This window comes from Pongo abelii, chromosome 2 (genome assembly GCF_028885655.2).
Source record: "Pongo abelii isolate AG06213 chromosome 2, NHGRI_mPonAbe1-v2.0_pri, whole genome shotgun sequence".
Classification (NCBI taxonomy): Eukaryota; Metazoa; Chordata; class Mammalia; order Primates; family Hominidae; genus Pongo; species Pongo abelii.
The window spans coordinates 165,272,576-165,296,236 of NC_085928.1; the positions used below are offsets into that span (position 1 = coordinate 165,272,576).

Sequence of the window (23,661 nt, forward strand, 5' to 3'; positions counted from 1 at the left end):
TTTATTCTGTCACTCTTGTGAAACAGCTCTCAGGAAGTAAATTATTTCTTTCCCTCATGTGTTTTTGTGTGTGCTCTGGTGTACTTGTCTTTTATTCCACACACACATTTGTTTGACAGTTTTTGGCAGAAAACTCTAGGTTGAATCATTGCTCTCATGATTTTTGGCTTCCAGAATTGCTGTTGAGAAATCTGATGCCATTCTGATTCCAATCCTTTTCACATGACCAGTTGTTGTTTGCTAATTACTTTAGTTTAGTTTTCTCTTTTTACAAGCACTCAGGGTTCCACTTTATCCTTGGCACTGTGAAATTTCACTCTGATTTGCCTCTTTGTGGATCTTTATACTGAGGTTGGCCCTCGTTTGGGTTTGTCAGTCTAGAGAATTTACCTTTCCATGCTAATAAATTTTTTGTATTATTTATGTGATAAGTTTCTCCGTTCTATTTTCTCTTACTTTTTTCTATTTCTTTTTTGTTTGTCCTTCTCATGCTTTTAATTTCCAAGAGCTTTTTCTTTTTTTCTCTGACTCTTCTTTTCTCATGGCATCCTTTTATTTCTTAAGAGACAGGTCCTCATTCTGTCACCCAGGCTGGAGTGCAGTGGCACAGTCATGGTGCACTGCAGCCTCCAAATCCTGGGATCAAGTGATCCTCCCTCCTCAGCATCCCATGTAGTGGGGACTACAGCCACACACCACTGCACCTGGCTGATTTTTTTATTTTTATTTTTATTTTTATTTTTATTTTGTAGAGACAGGGTATAGCTATGTTGCCCAGGCTGGTCTCGAACTCCTGGCCTCAAGCAATCTTCCCACTTTGGCCTCCCAATGTGCTGGAATTTTAAGCAAGAGCCACTGTGCCCAATCTGTCATAGCATCTTGCTCTTGCTTTATGGCAACAATATTTGAAACATTCTGATAACATTAATTTTTAGTTTCCTCCTCCTTGCATTACCTCTGTTTCCTCCAAGTTTATTGTCTCTATTTATTTGCTTTAGTAGTCTCTGTTCTTTACAGTGGAGGATTTCCTCAAACATTGGTAAGCCTTGGTTATTTAAAACCAGTAACCTTGGAACTGAGTATTGGAAGAGGGCTATGGTTTTCACATCTCAATGCATAGATGGTCACTAATCCTTGCATTCATTCTCTACTTCTGTGAAACAAACCACCCCATAACCTAGAAACTTAAAACAACGACTGCTTATTTGATAACAATTGTGTAGGGTGGCAAGTCAGACTGGGTTCAGTTGGATGGTTATTCTGCTGTTCTCATTTAGAGTTCTTCACGTGACTACAGGCATCTGGTTACTTGCCAGATGGTAAAAGATGGCCTCGCCCACATGTCTGTGGTTGGTGCTGGCTGTTGGCTAGGCCTCTTTCTCTACGTAGTCTCTCATCCCCAGGGAAACTCACCTGGTTTCCTCACATGATAGTCCCACAGTTCCAACAGGGTGAGGATGAAATCTTCAAGACTCCCTGAGGCCTAGGCTCCAGAACCTGTACATCAGTCCTACCACAATTTATTAATCAAAGTAAATCATTAAACTGGCACAGATTGAAGAAGCGGGAAAATAGAATTCAATTCTTGGTGGAATGAGTGGCAAAGTTGCATTGCAAAGACACATACATATGGAAATATGGCAGTTATTATAGCCATCTTCATAATCCCCATGTTTTCCATATAGTACCCACACTCAGCCGTGTGTGGCATCACTTAGTCAAATCCTCTTACCTCTTTTTTTTTTTTTTTTTTTAGACGGAGTCTCACTCTGTTGCCCAGGCTGAAGTGCAGTGGCGCAATCTCAGCCAAATGCAACCTCCACCTCCAGGGTTCAAGCGATTCTCCTGCCTCAGCCTTCCGAGTAGCTGGGACTACAAGCGTGTGTCACCACGCCCAGATAATTTTTTGCATTTTTAGTGGAGATGGGGTTTCACCATGTTTGCCAGGCTGGTCTCAAACTCCTGACTTCAAGTGATCTGCCCGCCTCGGCCTCCCAAAGTACTGGGATTATAGGAGTAAGCCACCATACCCAGCCCCCCCTTACCTCTTACATACAGTTTTATGCCACGGTAGAGAAGGGACACTTGCCCTGCTACAAGGGTTGGGGGAGAAGATCTGAAGCCCTAACCATATCTTAAACAGACTTTCAACCAATGCTTGTTTTCAACCCCTCCTCTCCTCTTTTCAGGAATATCATGTAACTAACATCAATTTTTGAGCTTATCAGGTGCTTCCCCTGGGCCAATGGAGTTGCTTCGAGGCTTCTCACTCTATGAGATTGAATTTCAGTGCTCTGGGGTCTCCTTTAAACCAGACAAGTTTTAAAATTTTGTTGCTCCTCTCCTGTTCTCTTTGTATCTGTGGTTTTACACAGGGGGATTGTCTTTACTGTATTTTGGGGTAATTTCAAGAGGGAGTGAAGAAACACCTCTAAATGAATGGGCATTTCATATTGAACTGAATAAGACAACCACAGTAACTATTTACCTCCTCAAACTAGCTACCTCTAATTCATCCTAAAAGGAAACCACACATTTCACAGCATTTGAATAGATGATTTCACAGAAAACGTTATTTGGGAAATATAGCCAATGCAGCAAAAATATTACAAGATATAATTACTGTGAATGATCTTTCAACTGCTTTAATTGTGAATAATTAAGAAAAATCAGCCAGGTGTGGTGACTCATGCCTGTATTCCCAGCACTTTAGGAGGCCAAGGTGGGTGGATCACTTAAGGTCAGGAGTTCGAGGCCAGCCTGGCCAACATGGTGAAACCCCATCTCTACTAAAAACACAAAAATCAGCCGGGTATGGTGGCGGGCACCTACAATCCCAGCTTCTCAGGAGGCTGAGGCAGGAGAATCGCTTGAACCCAGGACTCAGAGGTTGCAGTGAGCCGAGACAGCACCACTGCACTCCAGCCTATGTGACAGAGCGAGACCCCATCTAAAAAAATAAATAAATAAATAAAAAGAAAAATGATACAGAAATTCAGGAAAACACCTCAAAGGAATGCTTTTATATGAGGAAGGTGCAAAAAAGATAAAGATACATTATCACCAGAATGGGATAGTTATAAGCAAAGGAGACTTTATAATTATTTCTCATGAGAGAGAAGATTAGAATGATTAGAATGACCATAACTCTTACCAAACCATTCTGGATTCAATGAAGGGTAAGTAAGCGAGAGGGCACAGATGATTCCTATAACTGGATCAGAATGATCAAGGAAACATTTTAGCACAAAGAATAAAGGGGCTAAAGGTGCAATTTTCAGAGCTACTACACGGGTAATGTATAGATCTATATCAGATTACAATAAGGAGAGGGCCCTGTAGCAGGGAAACAGGAAATCTCTGAAAATCCTCTTGGAATTAACTATCCACATGCATATTTCAGATGAAAGCTTTGTATAAACAGAAACCTACTTTTGACTTACTATAAAGATAGCCTTTGCTCTTAGATAACAGCTAGCAGAAAATTTTAAATTTTTTAAATTATTTCATTTTAGAGACAGAGTCTTGCTCTGTGGCACAGGCACAATCATAGCTAACTGCAGCCTGGAACTCCCAGGCTCAAGCAATCCTCCCACCTCTGCCCCACAAGTAGCTGGGACTAAGGGCAAGCGCCACCACACCCAACTAATTTTTGTTTAAGAGAAGGGGTCTCACTATATTGTTCAGACTGATCTTGAACTCCAGGGCTCAAGTGATCCTCCTGCCTGCCCCTGTAGCTGGGATTACAGGGGCAAGCCACTGGGCCTGGCTAGGAGGGTTTTCCAACTATATAAAGGCACTTCAATGTTCCTGCCTTCTCTTCCTTCCTCCTCAATCCATAAGAAACAAAAAAATATAAAGAGCATAGGGGCTTGCTAAGAAAGGTTGCCAAGGGGATGGGAAAATGAAATCAAATTGTCACTCCAGAACCAAAACACTAAAAAGGATGGAACAAAAAAAACACTCAGCTCCAGTGCCAAGAAATGGATAGGAACTCTGGAGGAGATGTAGGTGGTTATTTGGCAAATATGAGGTTGGGGTGGGTGGGGAATGAAACAAAGCAAAACAAAACAAAACAAAAACTCTCAATCAACTCTAGTAAATACTTTGGAACCACAGATTAGTGGATATCTGTGATCCTTTATCTGTAGATGAAAGGAAGAGAAGAAAGAGAAATCTCAGCCAGATAACTTCTGGCTATACTGGTACTTCCTCATGGTTATAAAAGATAGTGAGAATTCCCTTGGCACAGCCATGTTTTAAGAATGAAAGTCCTAATCAAACAGCAATTGGACCTGTCAAAGGCATAAATTCAATATTCTGAGAGCTTCAGTAAAATAAAAATCTGACCCACAGGCCAATATTTGATTTCATAAAATCCTCGACAGCATATGTGGCCAGCAGTGATATTTCATTTCACAACTGAGTAAACCTATAAAAGTTGAATATCCTGGTGTCTACACCAATCTTATGTTATCAGAAGCTAATGAATTACTGTCACACACATCATCAAATTGCCTCAAATTTGTGCCATTGTGAAAATCCAATTTCGAAACTCAAAACCCCACAAAACTCTTGACTAATGACTCTTTCTACACAGTTAGATTGTGTCCAATCTAATAAAATAAATTTTAACACTATTTTAAAGAATGTTGAAATGCACAACTTTATAACAATTTTTAAATACAGAGCTATTTTCTTAGGATGAATTATTAAAGTAAAATGGTTCGGCCAAAGTTTTATAAATTATATTAAATGTTATAGTTGTAAAACTACTCTAGTATCATTCTATAATTTCACCAGAAATAGAAGAGATGGACAGTACGTTTGGTGGCATATTTTTTAATCTTTACTAATACGATGGGGAAAAAATAGTCTCCTAGCCTAGATAGCATAGTGAGACCCTGTCTCTAAAACAGATTATTAAAAATTAGCTGGGTGTGATGACACACACCTGTAGTCCCAACTAGTCGGGAGGCTGAGGCAGGCAGATTGCTTGAGCTCAGGAGTTGGAGGTTATATGATCCATGATCGCACCCACTGCACTCCAGCCTGGGTGACAGAGACCTTGTCTCTAAGAAATAAATAACTTGGTTTTATTTCAGATTTTTGAATTACTAATAAAGGGTGACCATTTTCATAGGTTTATTGACTTTGTATGATTTTGCATAGGTTTCAAGTGTTTTACTCATTTTTCCATTTTTTTTTTTCCTCAATGATCTAGGAAAGTATTTGCCATATTAAGGAAATTCACTATTTCTCTCTTTTGTATGTTACAGATATTTTCCTACTCTGTCCTTTAATTTTGTGGTGCTTAATAAAGTGGACCACATATAAACAAAGTTTCAGTACATTAAAATTTTCCTTTGTGATTTTTACCTCTTGATGTATGATCACTTTTTTTTTATAATTTTATAGATTTCTTTTGAGTCATGCTCATATGTAAGTAGCTTCAAGCTAATTTAGAAAATTAAACTAGATACAGTTAATCATCTGCCAGGAACAAATGTCACAGAATTCTGGCTTCTGTCTTCTCTAACTAAAATTTACTGGCAGAATGTCAACAAAACTAAAAGGAGAGAAGAAACACATGCCCCTTAGCAAGTGACATCCAGTATTGCTATTCAAATGAACTGGGGTAATTCCACTAGCCTGAATGAATTTGAAGTCAGTAGTTTATACCTTTTAACTTTAATTCCTCACATTGTCACACTTCTGAATATCTTGGGCAAAGGACTTTCCTGTTCATCATTGCAATGTTCAATTTGACACTGTGAGATAGGAAAGGCAGGTATCAGCTCCCTTTGCATGGATCAGGAAACCAAGGCTCAGAAACAATCATGATTGATTCTCCAACCACTAAAGCTTGCAGTGTGTGGAATGCAGGTGTTTTGGACTCCTGGTCTAATGTTCTTTCCAGTACACTATGAGAGTTCTGCAAGTAAGGATGGAGAAGTAGTTATATAAGAGAGGGACATAGAGGAGTAAAGATGTAGAAAGGACGTATCCTCTAAGGGAAAATATAGACATTTCTATTATCCAATTCCCTTTTTCTACCTGTCCCATAGCTAACATTGTTAATAAGGAATCTCTGCCTTTACCAAACTATCAAACTACTTAAAATAACTAATTTTGACAAAGCAAATTTTGCTAATAACACTATCTGGTTTAATTCTTAAGAAAGCAACAACAAAATTCATAAAAGTGAATCTGTTATTTCTAAAATGTATGTGATTATGATAATAAGGTAAAGTAAAATATTAAGTAGGTATTAGAAAGTTATCTAATCACATGGTTGGTTTTGCTGGCTACCAGTCCCTATCCTGAAACTATCCAGGGGCCCAACAATAGTTACCTCATTAGCATGAACTCAGATATGATGAAAAGGGGTTCATTATAAATAATAAAAGATACTTCTCAGGAAATTCTAACAGTTTTAGGAGCTCTGTGCCAGGAACTGGAATGAAGACCAAATGTATGTTTTATTATATAACACTATGACAGACTTGGAGTGGGAGGGTAAAGGAGAAGTAATTTGGAAGAAAATTCTAACCATATACAGATTTGATGCAGTTTAGAACATGGTACCCTAAAATATTGCACCCTAGCATTTGTGGAAAACAGCAGAAAAGGAAAGGTATCTCTGGCCTTCCCCCCAGCCCTTCCACCCATAAAACATACGAAGAATTTTCTGAGCTTCCCCTGAAGCAGACCATATGACCCTCATTAAAGTGACCGTCAGCACCTTCCCAATACCCGGAGGAAAGGAGCAAAAGACACAGAGGTGCCAAGAAGGGTCTGAACAAACATGCCTTGCTAAATTCCCCATTTACTGCCATTAGATCATAACCTTGTCCTCTAAACATATTTCTCCATGACTGTCCACACTTCATCAAACTAGCATAAGAAATACACAGGTTTGCCTGACTCTCTGGGTCTTCAGTGTCTCTGTGTTATTAAAAACTTATTAGATAAATTTGTATGTTTTTCTCTTGTTATAAATCGGTCTTTTGTTATAAGTGCCTCTGCCATACCCTAGCGATGGGTGTGGAAAAAACACTTCCCCTCACCTATGGAATTTTACAGTCAAGTATATGTGCGGATACTTGCCCACTAAGAATCTCACATCGCTCCTTGGAAATGGCTAGATCTGTGCAGCTAATAAACCAGGCAATGCACTAGGAAGTTACATCCACATCTCATTTAATTCTCACTCTACTCTTGCAAGGGCAATAGTACTACCAAAACCATTTTATAACTCACAAAGTCAAGGATGAAAAGTTAATGTGATCAAGTCGCAAGGTAAGCAAGGCTGTGTATCCAGTTCTGCTCACTCCTATTCCACCACACAGTCTAGTAATTTTTAAAACTTCCATGCCAAATGAAGTGTTCATCTGCTTGAAAAGAGGTGATTAGCATTACTGATGAAGACGATAAGAGAAACACATTATCAGAAAACATGTTTAATGCATTTAACTTTGGGAGTTTGAAAGAGACATCAAGAAAGGCATTAAAACTGGTTCCTACTTGGGTATTGCCTGCCACCTCTCAAATAAGAGCTAATAGTGTGGTGCTAGTGGTTGGTTCTTCAGTGGCATTTAAATAGAATAGATATCCACCTGGAATTACTGGGGGAAAACCAGTCTGTCTGCCTGTCAGTCTCTGTCTCTGTCTGTCTGTCTCTGTCTATCTCTGTGTGTCTCTGTTTCTCTTTCTGTCTCTCTCTCTCTCTCACACACACACACACACACACACACAGAGGCAATAAACAACAGAAAAACAGGACAGAATTCATACAGATTTTTCTGCATTTTAAAGAGCCTTTCAAAGTTCAAAAAATACAATTAAAAAACAAACATGGAAAAATATTCATCCCTGCTATCAAAAAATGTTAATCAAGCCAACATTAACTTATCATTCTATAGCTACCATATTAGCACTAAAAGTGATCCATTTAATAACTAATCATTTGTTCACTGCTTTGTTAATTATAAACTGAAACAAATCTTTTATATAGCATTATAGAGATATGTTTCAAAAGCCATGAAAATATTTTATCCTATGGCTCAATAATAAGTAAATAATTCAGAAAAAAACATATACAAGGATTTTGTTTAGCAAATACTTTGTACTTGTTTTCATTCTTGCTAAAGCAAAACATTGAAGACTGATCACCAAATTAATCTCACATTTAAAAAATTCAAATATGGCATTTAAATGCTATAAAAATGTTAACATAAATAAGAGCAGATTTTGAATCAGTGAGACTTTTTGCCATTTATGAATCTATAAGCAGCATTTACTAGCTCAAATTATGAATGTCAAATAGTTTTTAGACTACACCAAGTGTAACATAATTTTCCAGGTTATGTAGGAGAAAATTAAAGAAAGTTAAAAGAATTGACTCTCAAATGAAAATCACTTCACAAATTCAATTTAATTCAAATTAGCACTAAAACTAAGTGAGCATGATTTCATGTATATTAACAATGTATTACTAATTAATATTTTTAGTATCTTTACAAAGGTACTTCTTCTAAAGAAGTAACATTTCCAGAAAAAAAAATACGGCACGATAATTATAATAAATTTTATTCTACCTCAAAAAGGAAAAATCCAGCAAACTTTAAAAAGCATGTTGTTTTACTTCTTCACATTCTCTTTCCTTTTATCATAAAGTATCAAAAAAATCTCAAAATCAAAGTATCAAAAAAAGGTCTTTATTTTGAGCTTTCTGAGGGTAGGTTTTGTCCACTACCAAAACTTAGCACAATACCTAGGAAATATAGTATCTATTCATTCAAGAAAATGAATTAATCTGAAATATTACTAATCCAAGCACCCACCCATATTTCAATCTCCTTAATAGCATCTCAAATCCTTGTTAACACCTTCAAGGAAGAAAACACAATTGTCAAAGTCATCCAGCACATCTTTGGTCAGCTATACTTCTTAAGAGCTAGTGGAAATTTCTCTCTCTGATATTCAGATATTAATCCAATGTTTTATTCACTGGGGCTCTGTGGTAGAAGTTTATCCTGGTTCACATAAAGTCCTTGCAATATCCAGATCCAGACTGAAAGAAGGGATCAAACTAGGTGACCCAACTTTTCCACTCAGATATATATTCAAGAGACTTGACAACATATGTCCACACAAAAACTTGTACATGAATGTTCACAGCAGCATTATTCATAATAGCCCCCAAAAAGCAAATGACCCAAATTTCCATCAACTGATGAATATATAAATTAAAATGTGATATATTCATACAATGATATATTATTTGGCAATAAGAAGAAATGAAATACTGATAATGCCACAACATGAATGAATCTTGAAAACATTATGCCAAATGAAAGAAGCCAATCACAAAGGTCACATATATGATTCCCTTTATATGAAATGTCCAGAACAGACAAACAGACAAATCAATAGAGACAGAAATATTAGTTGCCACAGCATGTTGGGGAGAGAGAAATAGAGAATAATTGCTAATAGGTATGGGGTTTCTTCTTGGGGTGCCGAAAATGTTCTGAAATTAGATAGTGGTTATAGTTGCACAACTCTCTTTTCCTTTTTTTTTTTTTTTTTGAGATGGAGTTTCACTTTCGTCTCACAGGCTGCAGTGCAATGGCACTATCTTGGCTCACCGCAACCTCTGCCTCTTGGGTTCGTTCAAGCGATTCTCCTGTCTCAGCCTCCCGAATAGCTGGGATTACAGGCATGTGCCGCCATGCCTGGCTAATTTTGTATTTTTTTTAATAGAGACCAGGTTTCTCCATGTTGGTCAGGCTGGTCTCGAACTCCCAACCTCAGGTGATCCACCCGCCTCGGTCTCCCAAAGTGCTAGGATTACAGGTGTGAGCCACCGTGCCCAGCCCTTTTTTTTTTTTTTTTTTTGAGGTGGAGTCTCGCTCTCTGCCGCCCAGGCTGGAGTGCAGGGGCTCAATCTCAGCTCACTACAACCTCCACCTCCTGGGTTCAAGCAATTGTCCCTGCCTCAGACTCCCAAGTAGCTGAGATTACAGGGGTTCGCCACCACGACCAGCTAATTTTTGTATTTTTAGTAGAGACGTGGTTTTGCCATGTTGGCCAGGCTTGTCTCAAACTCCTGACCTCAGGTGATCCACCCGCCTCAGCCTCCCAAAGTGCTGGGATTACAGGCATGAGACACCTTGCCTGGCCAATAGTTGCACAACTCTGTTGATACACTAAAAAACACTTAAATGTATATTTTAAAAAGGGTGAATTTTATGGTATGTGAATAATATCTCAATAAAGCTTTTATTAAAAAATTGGAAAGGGTTCAAGCACAAGCTGGCTGATTATTTGTGTGAGTACTGTAGAAAGAATTATTTCTACTGATTATTGTACTATATAGTCCAAATATTTGATGATTTTTTACGATTTCAACAGAGCTAAATGCTGCTGACTTAAAATGAACAAAGGAGTTAAGCAGCTCTTTATATTAAGAAAATTGGTCCATTAAGAGAATTAAAAGTAAACCTCATCAACTGCACAAAACCAAAGCCTCCTCTCAAGAAGTCTAATATAAAAGGTTAAAAATTTGAATAAAACATTCATTTATTCCTCTACTTTAGTGAGAAACAGACTTTGAGGAGATATTTAAAAAGCAGGCTGAGAAGTTAGCTTTGCTGACCATAATTCAGCCTATATAATATTAAGATTAAAACATCTTATTTTAAACATACTTAGAGATTCTCTTTGCTAATCAGGACCTAATTTACTTAGCCTTTTCACATGATCAAATGCCAATTTACTATCAGAATTATCAATGACCTACCACAATAGTAGTTAAGAATTATGCCATAGTTAAATACCTAGCTATTTTATTAGTATAAATATAAATTTATATTTAAAATAAATAAATTTGACTAAATTTATACTAATACGAATTTATACTAATATATAGTATAAATTTAAACTAATATTATTAATACATCATAGTATTAGTATAAAGAAAGCATTACCATTGTATTAAAATATTAACATTCATTTCTTTGTGGGAAAATAGGCATATCTGTACTCAACACATTTAAGGTTAAGAATTATATAACCCAGTGTTCAAGTTATCACTTCCTCTCTTAAAAGCTGCTAGAAACTGTTTTAAATGACTCATAGATAAGATTTTTGTGAACTAGTGATATTTACCACCTTTGCAAAATTCAAAGTATACCTATATTTAACCCCAAAAGAAAGACATATCTTTCATGAGTACTTTTAAGTAAACTTTCATTTTAACAGTCTAATGATACCTTTTGCTCCACCTTCAAAAACTGAGCCAGTTCTTCCACAGTTAGGTGATCTTTCTTGTCACTGTAGCTCAAAAGTAACAAATAAAGGTCTCGTCTCAAAGACATCATTTTGTAAAAAACACAGAACTCTTCAAATGTCAAAGTTCCCTGATTCTCATCTGTGTCGGCTTCCTGAAAAGGGCATAGAGAAAATAAAGCAATATGAAAGTTAGAAATAGGAAATTCAGTACTGGGAAATAATATTTACTATAAAAGAGCTAGTACACAAATCCCAAGTGGTGAGCACACATTCTCTTCGAGCACACATTCTCTTCAAGCACACGTGGAACATTATAAAGCAACCACATATTTGGCCAGAAAGTTTCAACAAATTATAAGGAATCAACCTCACACAAACCAATTGTTCTGACCACTGTAAATTTATAAATCAACAAAGAAACCTTAAAAAAAAAAAAAAAACCTGTAGAAACAATACAATTCTAAATAGGAAATAAAACATATGGAAGTTAAAAATACACTACATATTAAAACTTATAAAATAACATTAGCAACTTGAAGTCTTAAATTACTAGAGAGCAAAGATTTTAAAAAGAAGTTAATAATTCAACTCAAAAAATGTAAAAAAAAATTAAGCGAGGAAAATAAATTATAAACAAAAGTAAAAAGTAATAAAATAGAAAACAAACAGCTGTAACATACACGTGAGAAAGAAAACCAAAGCCTGATTTCTAAAGAACCAATAAAAATGAGAAATCTTGAAAAAGACTAATCAAGAACAAAAGAAAGAAGATATATTTAACACATGAGAAAAATAACAGTCTCTCATCAGTTTCTGAACTGTAATCCAATCAAATGTAATTTTTACCTATGAGAGAATCTCTCTTAATTCTCCAAAGGTAGAGCTGATGCTCTTAAAGCCATGGGCATCCTTGGTAACTCCTTGCTTTCCCTCCGTAGAAAAGTCTAAACAATCCATCTGGATTGATTTCTTGTTAAAATTGTTTCTAGTAACTATTGAGCATGAAGCTTTCATCATATGCCTTACTTACAGGTTGGCTGAATTATTCATAAAACCATAAAACTATTGGGGATAAATAATGAGCAACTGACCCATTTATGTGCTCTTCTTCATTCTAAGTGAACACAATTCTAAGTCAACAAAAACAGACAGGGAATGAATGGCATTTTGAAATGCATAGATTTTGTGAAGTACACTCAACTGTTATATGGTATTAAACAAAGCTTTGAAAGTCAAAGTGGTCATTAAAATCTTTTTAAAATTTTGCTAACCTTGGGTCAATTATGAACAAACGCTTCCAAATTTTACTTCCAATAATTACCCAAGAAATCATGATTTGTATAGATACAGACTTTGCCCTCCCCTTTAGGATTGGCCTCTTACATTGAATCAGCAGCTACCTCTTCAATGCTGTGATCAGCTCCTGTGCAAATGAACAGACAGGAGGTGGGGCTCACAGCAGGGCAAAAGTGAGATGACATGGAATACCAGAAACATGGCAAACCTTCCCGTATGTTTAAAGATAACTCATTTCCCCTCCAAAGTCCCTCACTCCATCTCTCAGGTTCCCTATACAGCAAATCTCACTCCTTCCTCCTCTTCCCATTCTCTCATGCTGTTCTCCAGTGCAATGGGACTCAGTTTTCCACAATGCAAACCATCTCCAACCAAGAACAGGGCCACCCTTAAAGGGTCACAGAACAGAGCCAGCCTCTGTCTTCCATTTATTGTTGCAACACATACCCCATGTTGTCTCTGTTCTTACCACCTCTAAGAACAAGTACAAGCATTAAACATCATATTGCCCTCCTATGCTTATTTTTACACGTACAAAGTATCACCTAGAAAATCATTGCAAAACATGGATTACTCACACGACTTATCTTCAAATAACAGCCTGTTGCAAATTAATACTCTAGTAATTTCTCATAGCCTAACATTGTCTTTGCCCTGACTTAAACTTAAGACAGCTCACTTCTGTACTCAGGTGAGGATTAAATGCAGTCCTAGCTGGATGCCACAGAATAAGTCTGGGCCCAAGGATTTTTCTCAACGACTTATCAACAGGGAAAGAGCCTTTCATTTAACCAACAAGGAGTTGAATGAAATTCTGGAGAGCTCCCTAAATGGCAGGAGTGAATTGCCCTCCTAATCCTCATGGATACTAAATCCTGAACTCCTCAGAAACAAAATACAGAGCTCTTGAGGTTTTAGACAAGTGCTATTTTTTGTCATGTTACTTAGTCTTTATTCTGATCCTCACAACAGCCCTGCGAAGTAGGCAAATGAGGTATTACTGTCCTCTCAAAGGGACTGGAGCAAGTTTCCTCCATTATTTGTCAGGAAAAGAGCGACAATAACAAAAAAGCATTTTAGGAAGTGAAATTTTGGACAAATGTTAAATTTATAAAATCTTTTTACTTGATGAAACAAAATCATTTCTTCAACAAAGAAAAACAGTACAGAGCACATATATTAGCTTCCAACAAAACAAAATAGCCTTTTAATATACCTAAGTATGTTAATAACCTCTGTGTATTTTATATAAGGCCAGTGAAATTGTGAAAACTTACCTGAAACATTTGTCTGACTTTTCTTCGGGGCAGATTAACATTCAGTTTATGCATCAGCTGATGTATCTCTTCAATATTCAACAAGCCATCACCATTCTTATCAGCTTCCTCAAAGGTCTGCTTCACCCATGTGCAGAAAGGTCAAAGAAAACACCTGTGTTCTCATCAAAATTAAAAACTGCTCTCTCACAGAATACTCGCAAGGACATTTATCAGTAACACAGAACTTGAGAAGAAATTCTTTTGAGGAGCCCCTGCAATCCATAGGCTCTGATGAGCTACTAATAGTGATGACAATAACAATGACAACAACAAACCAGGAATGGAAGGGGAACACATAAAGGGCGTAAGGGGGTTCCCCGCTAGGTGCAGTGGCTCATGCCTGTAATCTCAGCACTTTGTGAGGCTGAGGCAGGTGGATCACCTGAGGTCAGGAGTTTGAGACCACCCTGGCCAACATGGTGAAACCCTGTCTCTAATAAAAATACAAAAATTAGCCAGGCATGGTGGCAGATGCCTGTAATCCCAGCAACTTGTGAGGCTGAGGCAGGAGAATCGCTTGAACCCAGGAGGTGGAGGTTGCAGTGAGCCAAGATTGCTCTCCAGCCTGGGTGACAAGAATGAAACTCTGTCTCAAAAGAAAAAAAGGAGGGGGGGGTTCCCTCCATTGTGAAATGAGAGTTAAACCAAATGATTTTGAGCATCTTCAATTCAAACATTCTTATTCAATCTTATCCAAATTAAATATCAAATCTATTATTGCAAAACACTATATCACTATCCTAAATGGAAGGAGTGAATTACCCTCCTAATCCTCATGGATACTAAAACCTCATGGATACTAAAAGCTACATTACTGGTTCTAATTCCACTCTAGCAAGACAATAACACCTTAATTCACACCTCCAATAGCAAACTCCATAAACATAAATATTTCTATATGACTTTAAACGTTATCTCTTTTTGCTTTTCATTTTCTAACCAGTTTTTCTCAGTTATGCTGCCATGTTCATAAGACAAATCTTGTGTCCCTATCAGTTCTCATTCACAAGGTTAGAGTTCTTCGTTTATGAGGCATAGAGATGGCATGTAGCAGGAATGGCCCAGTATTACAACTCTCTAACACTTTCTGTTTAAGAATCTCTTTATGATGAAACCCCAAATATCATAAATATAAGGCTTATCTTCTCCTATGTCCTTTTACCTACTATCTTTTTACCTTCACAATACCCCACGGTACATGATCTTTTCAATTCTCTTTTCTCTGTCTCACTCAGACATTTAGCAAATTAGACCATCTAGTTCAATCTCATCATTGTTCAGATAAGGATATAAAATGAGAGGAGAGAGAGAAATCTGATAAGAATTAGTAAGAGAACCAGGTCTCAACCCAGGTCTTTTGTGCCTGATCTAGCACACTCTTCTACACATAAGGTCTGTCTCTACACCACACTTCTCTTCCTATTACTAGCTTTGATGGTTCTCACCTAATCGGCCCAAATTTCTAAATCATGGGCAGGTAATGTGAAGTACAAACATAATGTGCTAGGAGGTGCCCTCAAAGCTCAGGTATGACATGAAGTGACTGAGAATAAGAGGCTGAGTTTACATACAAAAGGTTTACATCATGTGAACTGAAATTTTAAAAGATCCTCAGTGGGAGGAGCCTTGGGTTGCTTTACATAGTGAGAACGTAGACGAAATGGTAACACAGGAATTGAAAATTCCCAGTTAACTTTTAGCAAAGGATTTTTTCAAATGGATGATTCATAGTTGTTGAGGCGTAGGTTACAAAAGGCAAGTACTGCGTGCATATTTAGAAAACCAATTAAACTTCAATATTTGAAGGGCAATGGAGAGGAAAAGAATAAGGTGATAGAAAGAAACCAGAGAATCAAAGTAAGCAAAAGGTATAGCTTTAAAAACCAAGAAATGGGGGAATGAATGTATATCAGAGGAGAGGGTACAGCATGTTTCCATTTCTATGCGATTCAAATTACGACTGTAGGAGATTATACCTCAGAAAGTAAAAACAACTAGAAAGGTAAGGTATTATGTCTTCTAAAATTAAGTAGAGGATATTTTCAGATCGCCTTACTTCATATTTTGTAAATACCTTATTTCATATTTTCCCCTTTAAAACTTTTAAAATAACTAGCCCAGCTCTTTCTAGTTCAATTTTTCCTTATAGACTTGTCAGGGCCTCATTTTATATGACCCCTGGAAGTTAAGGGAGGTCCAGATCTGGGGGGAAAATAACTGAAGAACCAAAAGGGTGAAACATTTGGCCCAATCACTAATAAGTGCCTGAGTCTCATTTTCTTCTGTTTTCAAGGCACGCAGCACCCACTTGGGGCTTTCAACTATGGACACTACTCTATGCCCCACAAAGTATATGGCTGGAGTTCAAAGAAGTGACAAAAGGAGTCTGACAGCAGTAATATTTTTATCCTTTTATTCTATAATTCTTTATCAAATACAATTCTTCATCAAAGCCTCTCAAAGTCTTCTCCAGAGAAAGGCAGGGACAGCCAAGCCCTAAGCATGTGTGTATTCTGCAGATACAAACATTTAGAATAAGCCTGTGTCTGTCTGCAAAGCCTTTAGCACCAACACGGAAATCGGCCTTGATTATTGGTTTAGGGAACTGGTAAAGTAAAAACAGAGGCAGAATCAAACCAAGAAATGTACACTAGTCCTAATTCTACTGCTTACTTGGCCTTGTGACAGTGGGTTACTCATATCACCTCCTGGAGCCTCCATTTCTTCACCTACAATATCAAGGAGCACAACTTTTAACCTTGAAATCCCTTCCAACTCTAAGATTCCGTAAATGAAAAAACAATTCTTTCCAGGAATGGTCCACATAGTATACAACTCCAGGTAAAAATGTCCTGATATCTTAAAGATGTTCTTCATAATTAAGATATGAGTGTCCAGTAAAGCCCTGAATTAATAATTTATAGCCACACCATAATAATTTTTAAAAGAGAAACAGTCATTCCTCAGAGAAAATCTGGGTGAGACTGAATGCAAAGTAATGATCTAGGATTTTCTATCAAGAGACTGTAGGAGCATGCAAAGCATTGAATGATCCTATCTAGTACAGGGGAGGGCAAACTTTTCTGTAAAGGGCCTGATAGTGAATATTTTAAGTTTTGCAGGACATTTGCTCTCAGCTGCAACTATTCCACTCTGTCACTGTCATGAGAAAGCAGCCATACAGATATAAATGAATGAACATGGTTGTGTTCCAATAAACCTTTACTGGAATTTCAGAAATTCCAATAAAACCTTTATTAGAATTTCAGAACCCTGAAATTCTAATTTCAAGTAATTTTCACGGGTCACAAAATGATTTTCTTTTGATTTTTTTTAACCATTTAAAACCCATTCTTAGCTCAGGAGTCCACACAAAAATCAGGAGTGGGCCAGATTTGCCCAGTAGTTTGAGGGGGAAAGAATAGGGTCTGGATTTATAACATACATAACAAGTGGCCTAAAGCCTTCTGGAAGTAATAATTTCCCTCATGGGGTCAAGAGATAAGGTGGGGAAAACATGAAGGAGAATGGTCTGATAGAGAAAAATGCTGAGCCTAAGTGCCAGAACCATCATCTTTGCATACAGATCTGCTGAGTATTCAGACTTTCATTTATCTGAATAGGAAAGCTAAAGATTTGCCACTCCTTACCTCTTTTTAGCAATGACAGCAGTACCTATTACTTATAAAGTGCTTATTAAGTGCTAGGCAGTGTTCTAAGGACTATATATACTCAACTGATCTTAACACACCTCTATATGGCAGACACTATCATTATCATCATCACCATGTTGCAGATAAAAGACTTGAAGGCAAAAGAACATAAGTAATTCATCCGAATTTGCATAGCACAGGCAGAGTGGGGGCTGGACCGCAGGCAGTGCAGCACCAGAGTCTGATCCCTGATGACACTGGATTTCTTCTAGTAAGTATGAGTACTGCATCATGGCCACCACTCAGCATGGCCATACTGCAGAAATAAGTTACGCTCTAGACTGGATGGATTTTCTCATGCAGCCATTTAATTTCATTATTCTCATTTTTCATTCACAGTTTAAATTTTCAGTCCTAAGTGAAATCTAATAATGAACATCCCAAATCTGTTATCTTCATTAATGTAGTTAAATGTTTATCAAATTAAGGATGTAATCCCATTATTAAGATATTACCTAGGCCAGGCGTGGTGGCTCACGCCTGTAATCCCAGCACTTTGGGAGGCTGAGGCGGGAGGATCACGAGGTCAGGAGATCGAGACCATCCTAGCTAACACGGTGAAACCCCCCCTCTACTAAAAGTACAAAAAATTAGCCGGGCGCGGTGACAGGCGCCTGTAGTCCCAGCTACTCGGGAGCCTGAGGCAGGAGAATGGCATGAACCGGCGAGGCGGAGCTTGCAGTGAGCCCAGATCACACCATTGCACTCCAGCCTGGGTGACAGAGCGAGACTCCGCCTCAAACAAACAAAAAGATATTATCTAAAACCCTATTAAATTCTGACAAATCTGTATGAAAATGATTCCCTGACTCAAAATAACCTTTCTCATTTTTCACTTCAGCTTCTTCTTTACTATTCATCAATTTATTATTTCCCTTTTATTTCTTCACTGATGCAAAAATCAACTGCTTCTATATTTCTTATTAAATTGTTTCTCTGTGTAGTGCCACAGTACACCTGCTTTCTGGACAGTATATTTTCAGAATACGGATCCCATAGAATACGAAAACTTTCAAGTGCCAGTAAATGTGGACGATCAGGTTCGAAAAACTTTTGACCAACAAAGCAAAAAGATGATTTATGCCCATCTCTAACTCATCTCTTTCAAGGATTATGAGAGAGACTTCTATAAGTGACTTGCAGCTATGGAATGCTGTGAACTTGTCCTAGTTAACTGGATGAGGCTAGAAGCTTCTGGATTTGGTTGCTTCCCCATGGCCACTGCTCTTCCTTCTTCCTTGCTACACAACCTTGATTTTGTTCAGGTACCCAAAAGCCATGTACTTTAATGATGAGTGGGAACTGGATGAGGGGGTGGTGTAAATCTTGGTTTAATACAACTGTCCTCAAAGTATAGTCCTGGAGGTCCCCAGAAACATGAGGTTCCCCGCTTTTCCAACTACATGTCTGTGTGAGGTCAGATTTTCTTCGTGTACTTCAATCAAAACAACGTATCGCAACAGACTGAATGCAGAAGCAGATAAGAGAACCCATGTGTTCTATTGCCAGACATTAAAGAGATTTGTAAAACGGTGAAGCAATACTATTTTTCTAACGTGTTTTGCTTTGAAAAAATACTTGTTATAAAAATATTAACATGCAACAGAGTTTATTATTATTATAAATAAACACATTTTTATGTCTCAGATTTAATCTCTAATATGACAAGTATCAATAAATAGATCCCACATAAACAAAAGCTCTTTAGAATCTTCAGGGTTTTTGTGTTAGTTTTTTGTTTTTAAGAGACAGGGTCTTGGTAGCTCACCGCTGCCTCCAACTCCTGGGCTCAGGCAATCTTCCCACCTCAGCCTCCTGAGTAGCCGGCACTACAGGCATGTGTCACCACACCTGGCTAATCTTTTTAATTGTCTGTAAAGATGGGGTCTCACTATTTTGCCCAGACTGGTCTCAAACTTCTGGCCTCAAGTGATCCTTCCACCTCAGCCTCCTAAAGTGCTGTGATTCCAGCCAGGAGCCATGCACCCAGCCTAAGTCTTCAGTTTTTAAGAGTGAAAAAAAGGGAGAGATCAAAGTTTAATTATGTCAGTTAATTTTTCCTGCAAGAGATTGGTTTAGGAATGAGGCAGCAATAGTAATTTTGGGAAATGATGAGAAGTTGTCTTTTGGGGGATTTCTGGGAATTTTTTCTTTTCTCTTTAAAAAAAAAAAATTCGTGGCCAAGCGCGGTGGCTTATGCCTGTAATCCCAGCACTTTGGGAGGCTGAGGCGGGCAGATCACGAGGTCAGGAGATCAAGACCATCCTGGCTAACAGGGTGAAACGCTGTCTCTACTAAAAATACAAAAAAAAAAAAATTAGCGGGGCATAGTGGCAGGCACCTGTAATCCCAGCTACTCAGGAGGCTGAGGCAGGAGAATCGCTTGAACCGAGGAGGCAGAGGTTGCAGTGAGCCAAGATCGCGCCACTGCACTCCAGCCTGGATGACACAGCAAGACTCCATCTCCAAAAAAAAAAAAAAAATTGTGAGAAGAAACTCTACTACCTCTGTTTAGGGCTGTGTTTAGAGACACTACCTAAAGCTGCAGCAGTTCTCTCTGACCAAAGGGCAGTCAGCTGCAAGACCAAGCCAACATGGTGAGAACGGCAGGACCTGGGTCTCTGATGACATCACTGAACTGGTGAAGTAGCTGACCCTGGAACTGCCCCATCTCAGGTCTCTTGTTTATGAGAAAATGAATATTCTTTATTGTTTAAGGCACTGTCAGTACGGTTTTGGATACTTGTACCAGAAAACATTCAGTTTTGGTTGGTTGTTTTTTACCAAATGTTAAAGAGTTAAAAATCAAACCGACAAATTTAAGCACAGAAAGTTAAATCCTGTTTGTGTTTTGTTGATTTCTAAATCCCAGTTGCCTTTATCTGCATGCTGTGAATATTGATGAAAACATCATGGCTCATCAACTCAGACTTTTCACACTGTCAAGATCCTTTCATGAGCTGAATTATTTCCATTCTTCTCCAACAATACTCTGGGTGAAGGATTATAGCTAGAGCGGCACAAATATATCACCAACCCCTGGGAAAAAAATTGGGGCACACATTCCAATGACGGCAAGGGAGTAGCGCTACTCCCTGCAAGGACAGAGACACCTGTATTTTAAGGCTATTCAAAAGGTGAAGAAGAGAACCAAAGGAGTCAACTAGCCTTATACCCTCACTTTACAGATAAGGAAACTGAGGCCAGAAAGGCCTTGCTATATGCCCAGTCAATCCCAGCAAGAAGGATGCCTGCAGACCAACTCCATTAATCATTTATCTTGTCAGCACTGCAGGACCACAAGCATGGGTTTAATCAAGAATGAGACTTAGATTCCATTTTCTCAAGCAATTAAGAGAGGGTAAATATTAGTAAGTAAAAAATAACTTCCCCTTTGGTATCAATCCGTTCAATTTCCAAACTGTAAGTTAGAAAGAGAAAAAGCAGGAAGGAGCTCAGTGCCCAGTACCTAATTGCAACTCACAAAGTATTTGTTAAACTAAACTGACTTTATAACAAAGTAGGATTTTCTCTAATCCAAATCAGTGTTTTCCCAGTTACAGTTAATGAATACGCCTATGATTTAAAAGAGGCAATGATACTTAATGGGCACTTTCCCTCTCTTAGGAAACTTGAGGCTACATTTGGAGACCTCTGATTGTGGAGCTAGATTCGGTCTCTTCAAAGAAGTTTGCTCCTGAGTTCATACAAGCTTAAGTGTCCATACATTTCATGCGTTCATTTATTTGGAGTGAGAGTCAGGAGGGGAGAAAACGGTGTGAGGGGTAAAGAAAGAGAAAGGAAAATTATGGGAAAAATTAAAACATAGTCTAATCCTTACTTCACAAATGCACACACGCATACACAGAGAACAAGAGAGAGCTGAAAATAAAGTTCTAGAAAGGATATTGGTCATGGGTCCTCTGCCTTTTGGCAAGGGAGTCTTCATCACTGATGCCAGCCATCAGGTACTTGAGGCCTGTGATCCAGGTGCGGGCCTCCTCAGGGTTGGAGGTGATGAGGTCCAGGGACTCCATGTGGTTGCCATGGTAGATGGTGAAGCAGCAGCTGGGGTCAAAGTTCCCCTCAGCTTGTCTGTGGAATATTTCAGACTGCCGGCCCTCAGTCACTTTGTAAATGGAATCAATAAGTACTGTGAGGAAAATGAGATACACACAGTTATACAGCAGGCAAAGATACTTGTTTACATGCACTAAGAAACAAGAAAAGCAAAATCATTTTAAATATAAAAAAGTATGAGGCTGGGTGCTCACACCTGTAATCCTAGCAGTTTGGGAGGTCGAGGTGGACAGATTGCCTGAGCTCAGGAGTTCGAGACCAGCCTGGGCAACATGGTGAAACCCCGTCTCTGCTAAAATACAAAAAAAATTGGCCGGGCATGGTGGCGGGTGCCTGTAGTCCTAGCTACTCAGGAGGCTGAGGCAGGAGAATTGCTCGAACCTGGGAGGCAGAGGTTGCAGTGAGCCAAGATCGTGCCACTGCACTACAGCCTGGGTGACAGAGCAAGATTCCATCTCCAAAAAAAAATAAATAAGTAAGTATGAAAAAATTTGTTGCCTGCAAGTTGTGGTTTCAGGTTAAATGTGAAACCCAGGCCCTGTTTTTTCCCACTAGAAACCTTCTCTACATAACACTTGTGCTGCCTGAGCTGTCTTGACAACATTCTGCTAAGGCAATAATTCAGGACGTGTTGAAATTTGTAGTAAAAAAAAAAACAGATATGTCAATTGAAGCAAAAAGACTGGTAGAAAAGGTGGCAATGACTATGTCAAATTTATAGTTTACATATGTGTAGAAAATATGCAAAGACCTAGAGTGGACTTTGGTGTTTTGCAACATGCATAAGAAGATCGTTAGAAAACTAAAAGGAAAAAGAATTTCTGACAATCAAATAGCTGAGCTACATGGAACTGGCATTCCTAGAGAAAATGCCATAGGGCTAAGGTGGTGAAGGCAGAGCTGAGCTTGGAGAAGTGGAGAGGAACAAGATGACACCTGAGGAGAGGCAGAAACAGATACAGAAAGATAAGGCCCACTCCAGGGATGCTGACCAGGCCGCTTATGGTGGACTGGAAAGCTCAAGAGGAAGAATAACGAGAGATAAAACTGGAAAGGTAGACAATGGCTAGATTGTGGAGTGGCTGGAATCACAGAGATTAGTATTATTTAGTTAGCAGAGCAAATATGAAGGTTTGGATCACTGAAGCACAGGGCAAGAAGGATAATTTCAGACTAATAAATTATTTTTGGTCTGTGTGCTTGTTTATTTTTCAGTAGGAATCAGAAGTTTGTATATCCTATTGATTATTTATATACACCATCTACCCCTCACTTCTGCCTTAACGGCAGGGTCCCAATTTTCTTCTGGTATCAACTCATTTCCCACATGACTCACAGGGAAATGAGCCTATGCTCAGCCCAAGGTTCTGCCGCCTTTGTACTCTGGGACTTGCATCAGTGGCCCCCAGCTTCTCAGGCCTTCAACCTTGGACTTGAAATTATACCTTCATCTCCCCTGCTTCTCAGGCCTTTGGACTCAAACTGAGCTACAGCACCAGCTTCCCTGGTTCTCCAGCTTGCAGATGGCCTATCATGTGACTTCTTGGCCTTCATAATCACATGAGCCAATTCTCCTAAGTCCTCTCTCATACATCTATCTATCTATCTATCTATCTATCTATCTATCTATCCATCTATCCTATTGATTGTGTTTCTCTAGGGAAAGCTGACTAACATAGTGTGGGGGAAAGAAGCTTTAAGTAGGAGTCACATCAAAACTACTTTACTTGATAAATTTAAATGGTGTTGTTAATTCATTAATGACTTAATAGTGTTCAGAATATGACAATACATTTTAAAGCCCATTAGCTTTATAATGTCCCTCACCTTTTATAGGAATGTAAAATATCTCAGGCTGTAAAACCATATATTCCAACTAAATATATATATATATATATCATGTCTCCAACACAGGAGAAGTATTAGCATTTACAGCATTCATGGACAAGAAAACT

The 23,661-nt window shown here is 38.3% G+C and overlaps 1 protein-coding gene across 4 annotated transcripts in view; it reads right to left on the reverse strand.

The window, feature by feature from the left end:
* Positions 1–23,661, reverse strand: part of PLCH1 (phospholipase C eta 1) — a 262,198-nt gene that overhangs the window by 77,256 nt on the left and 161,281 nt on the right. For 3 of the 4 annotated variants that reach the window (XM_054552879.2, XM_054552880.1, XM_054552878.2), the window contains 3 exons: positions 21,534–21,779; positions 13,872–13,999; positions 11,280–11,450 (listed from right to left, as the gene is read on the reverse strand). In XM_054552879.2, coding sequence (XP_054408854.1) covers positions 11,280–11,450; positions 13,872–13,999; positions 21,534–21,779 — 545 coding nt within the window. Of the gene's footprint in view, positions 1–11,279; positions 11,451–13,871; positions 14,000–21,533; positions 21,780–21,902; positions 22,112–23,661 lie in introns of those variants that run through there. The other variant, XM_054552881.2, reaches the window with a different exon arrangement.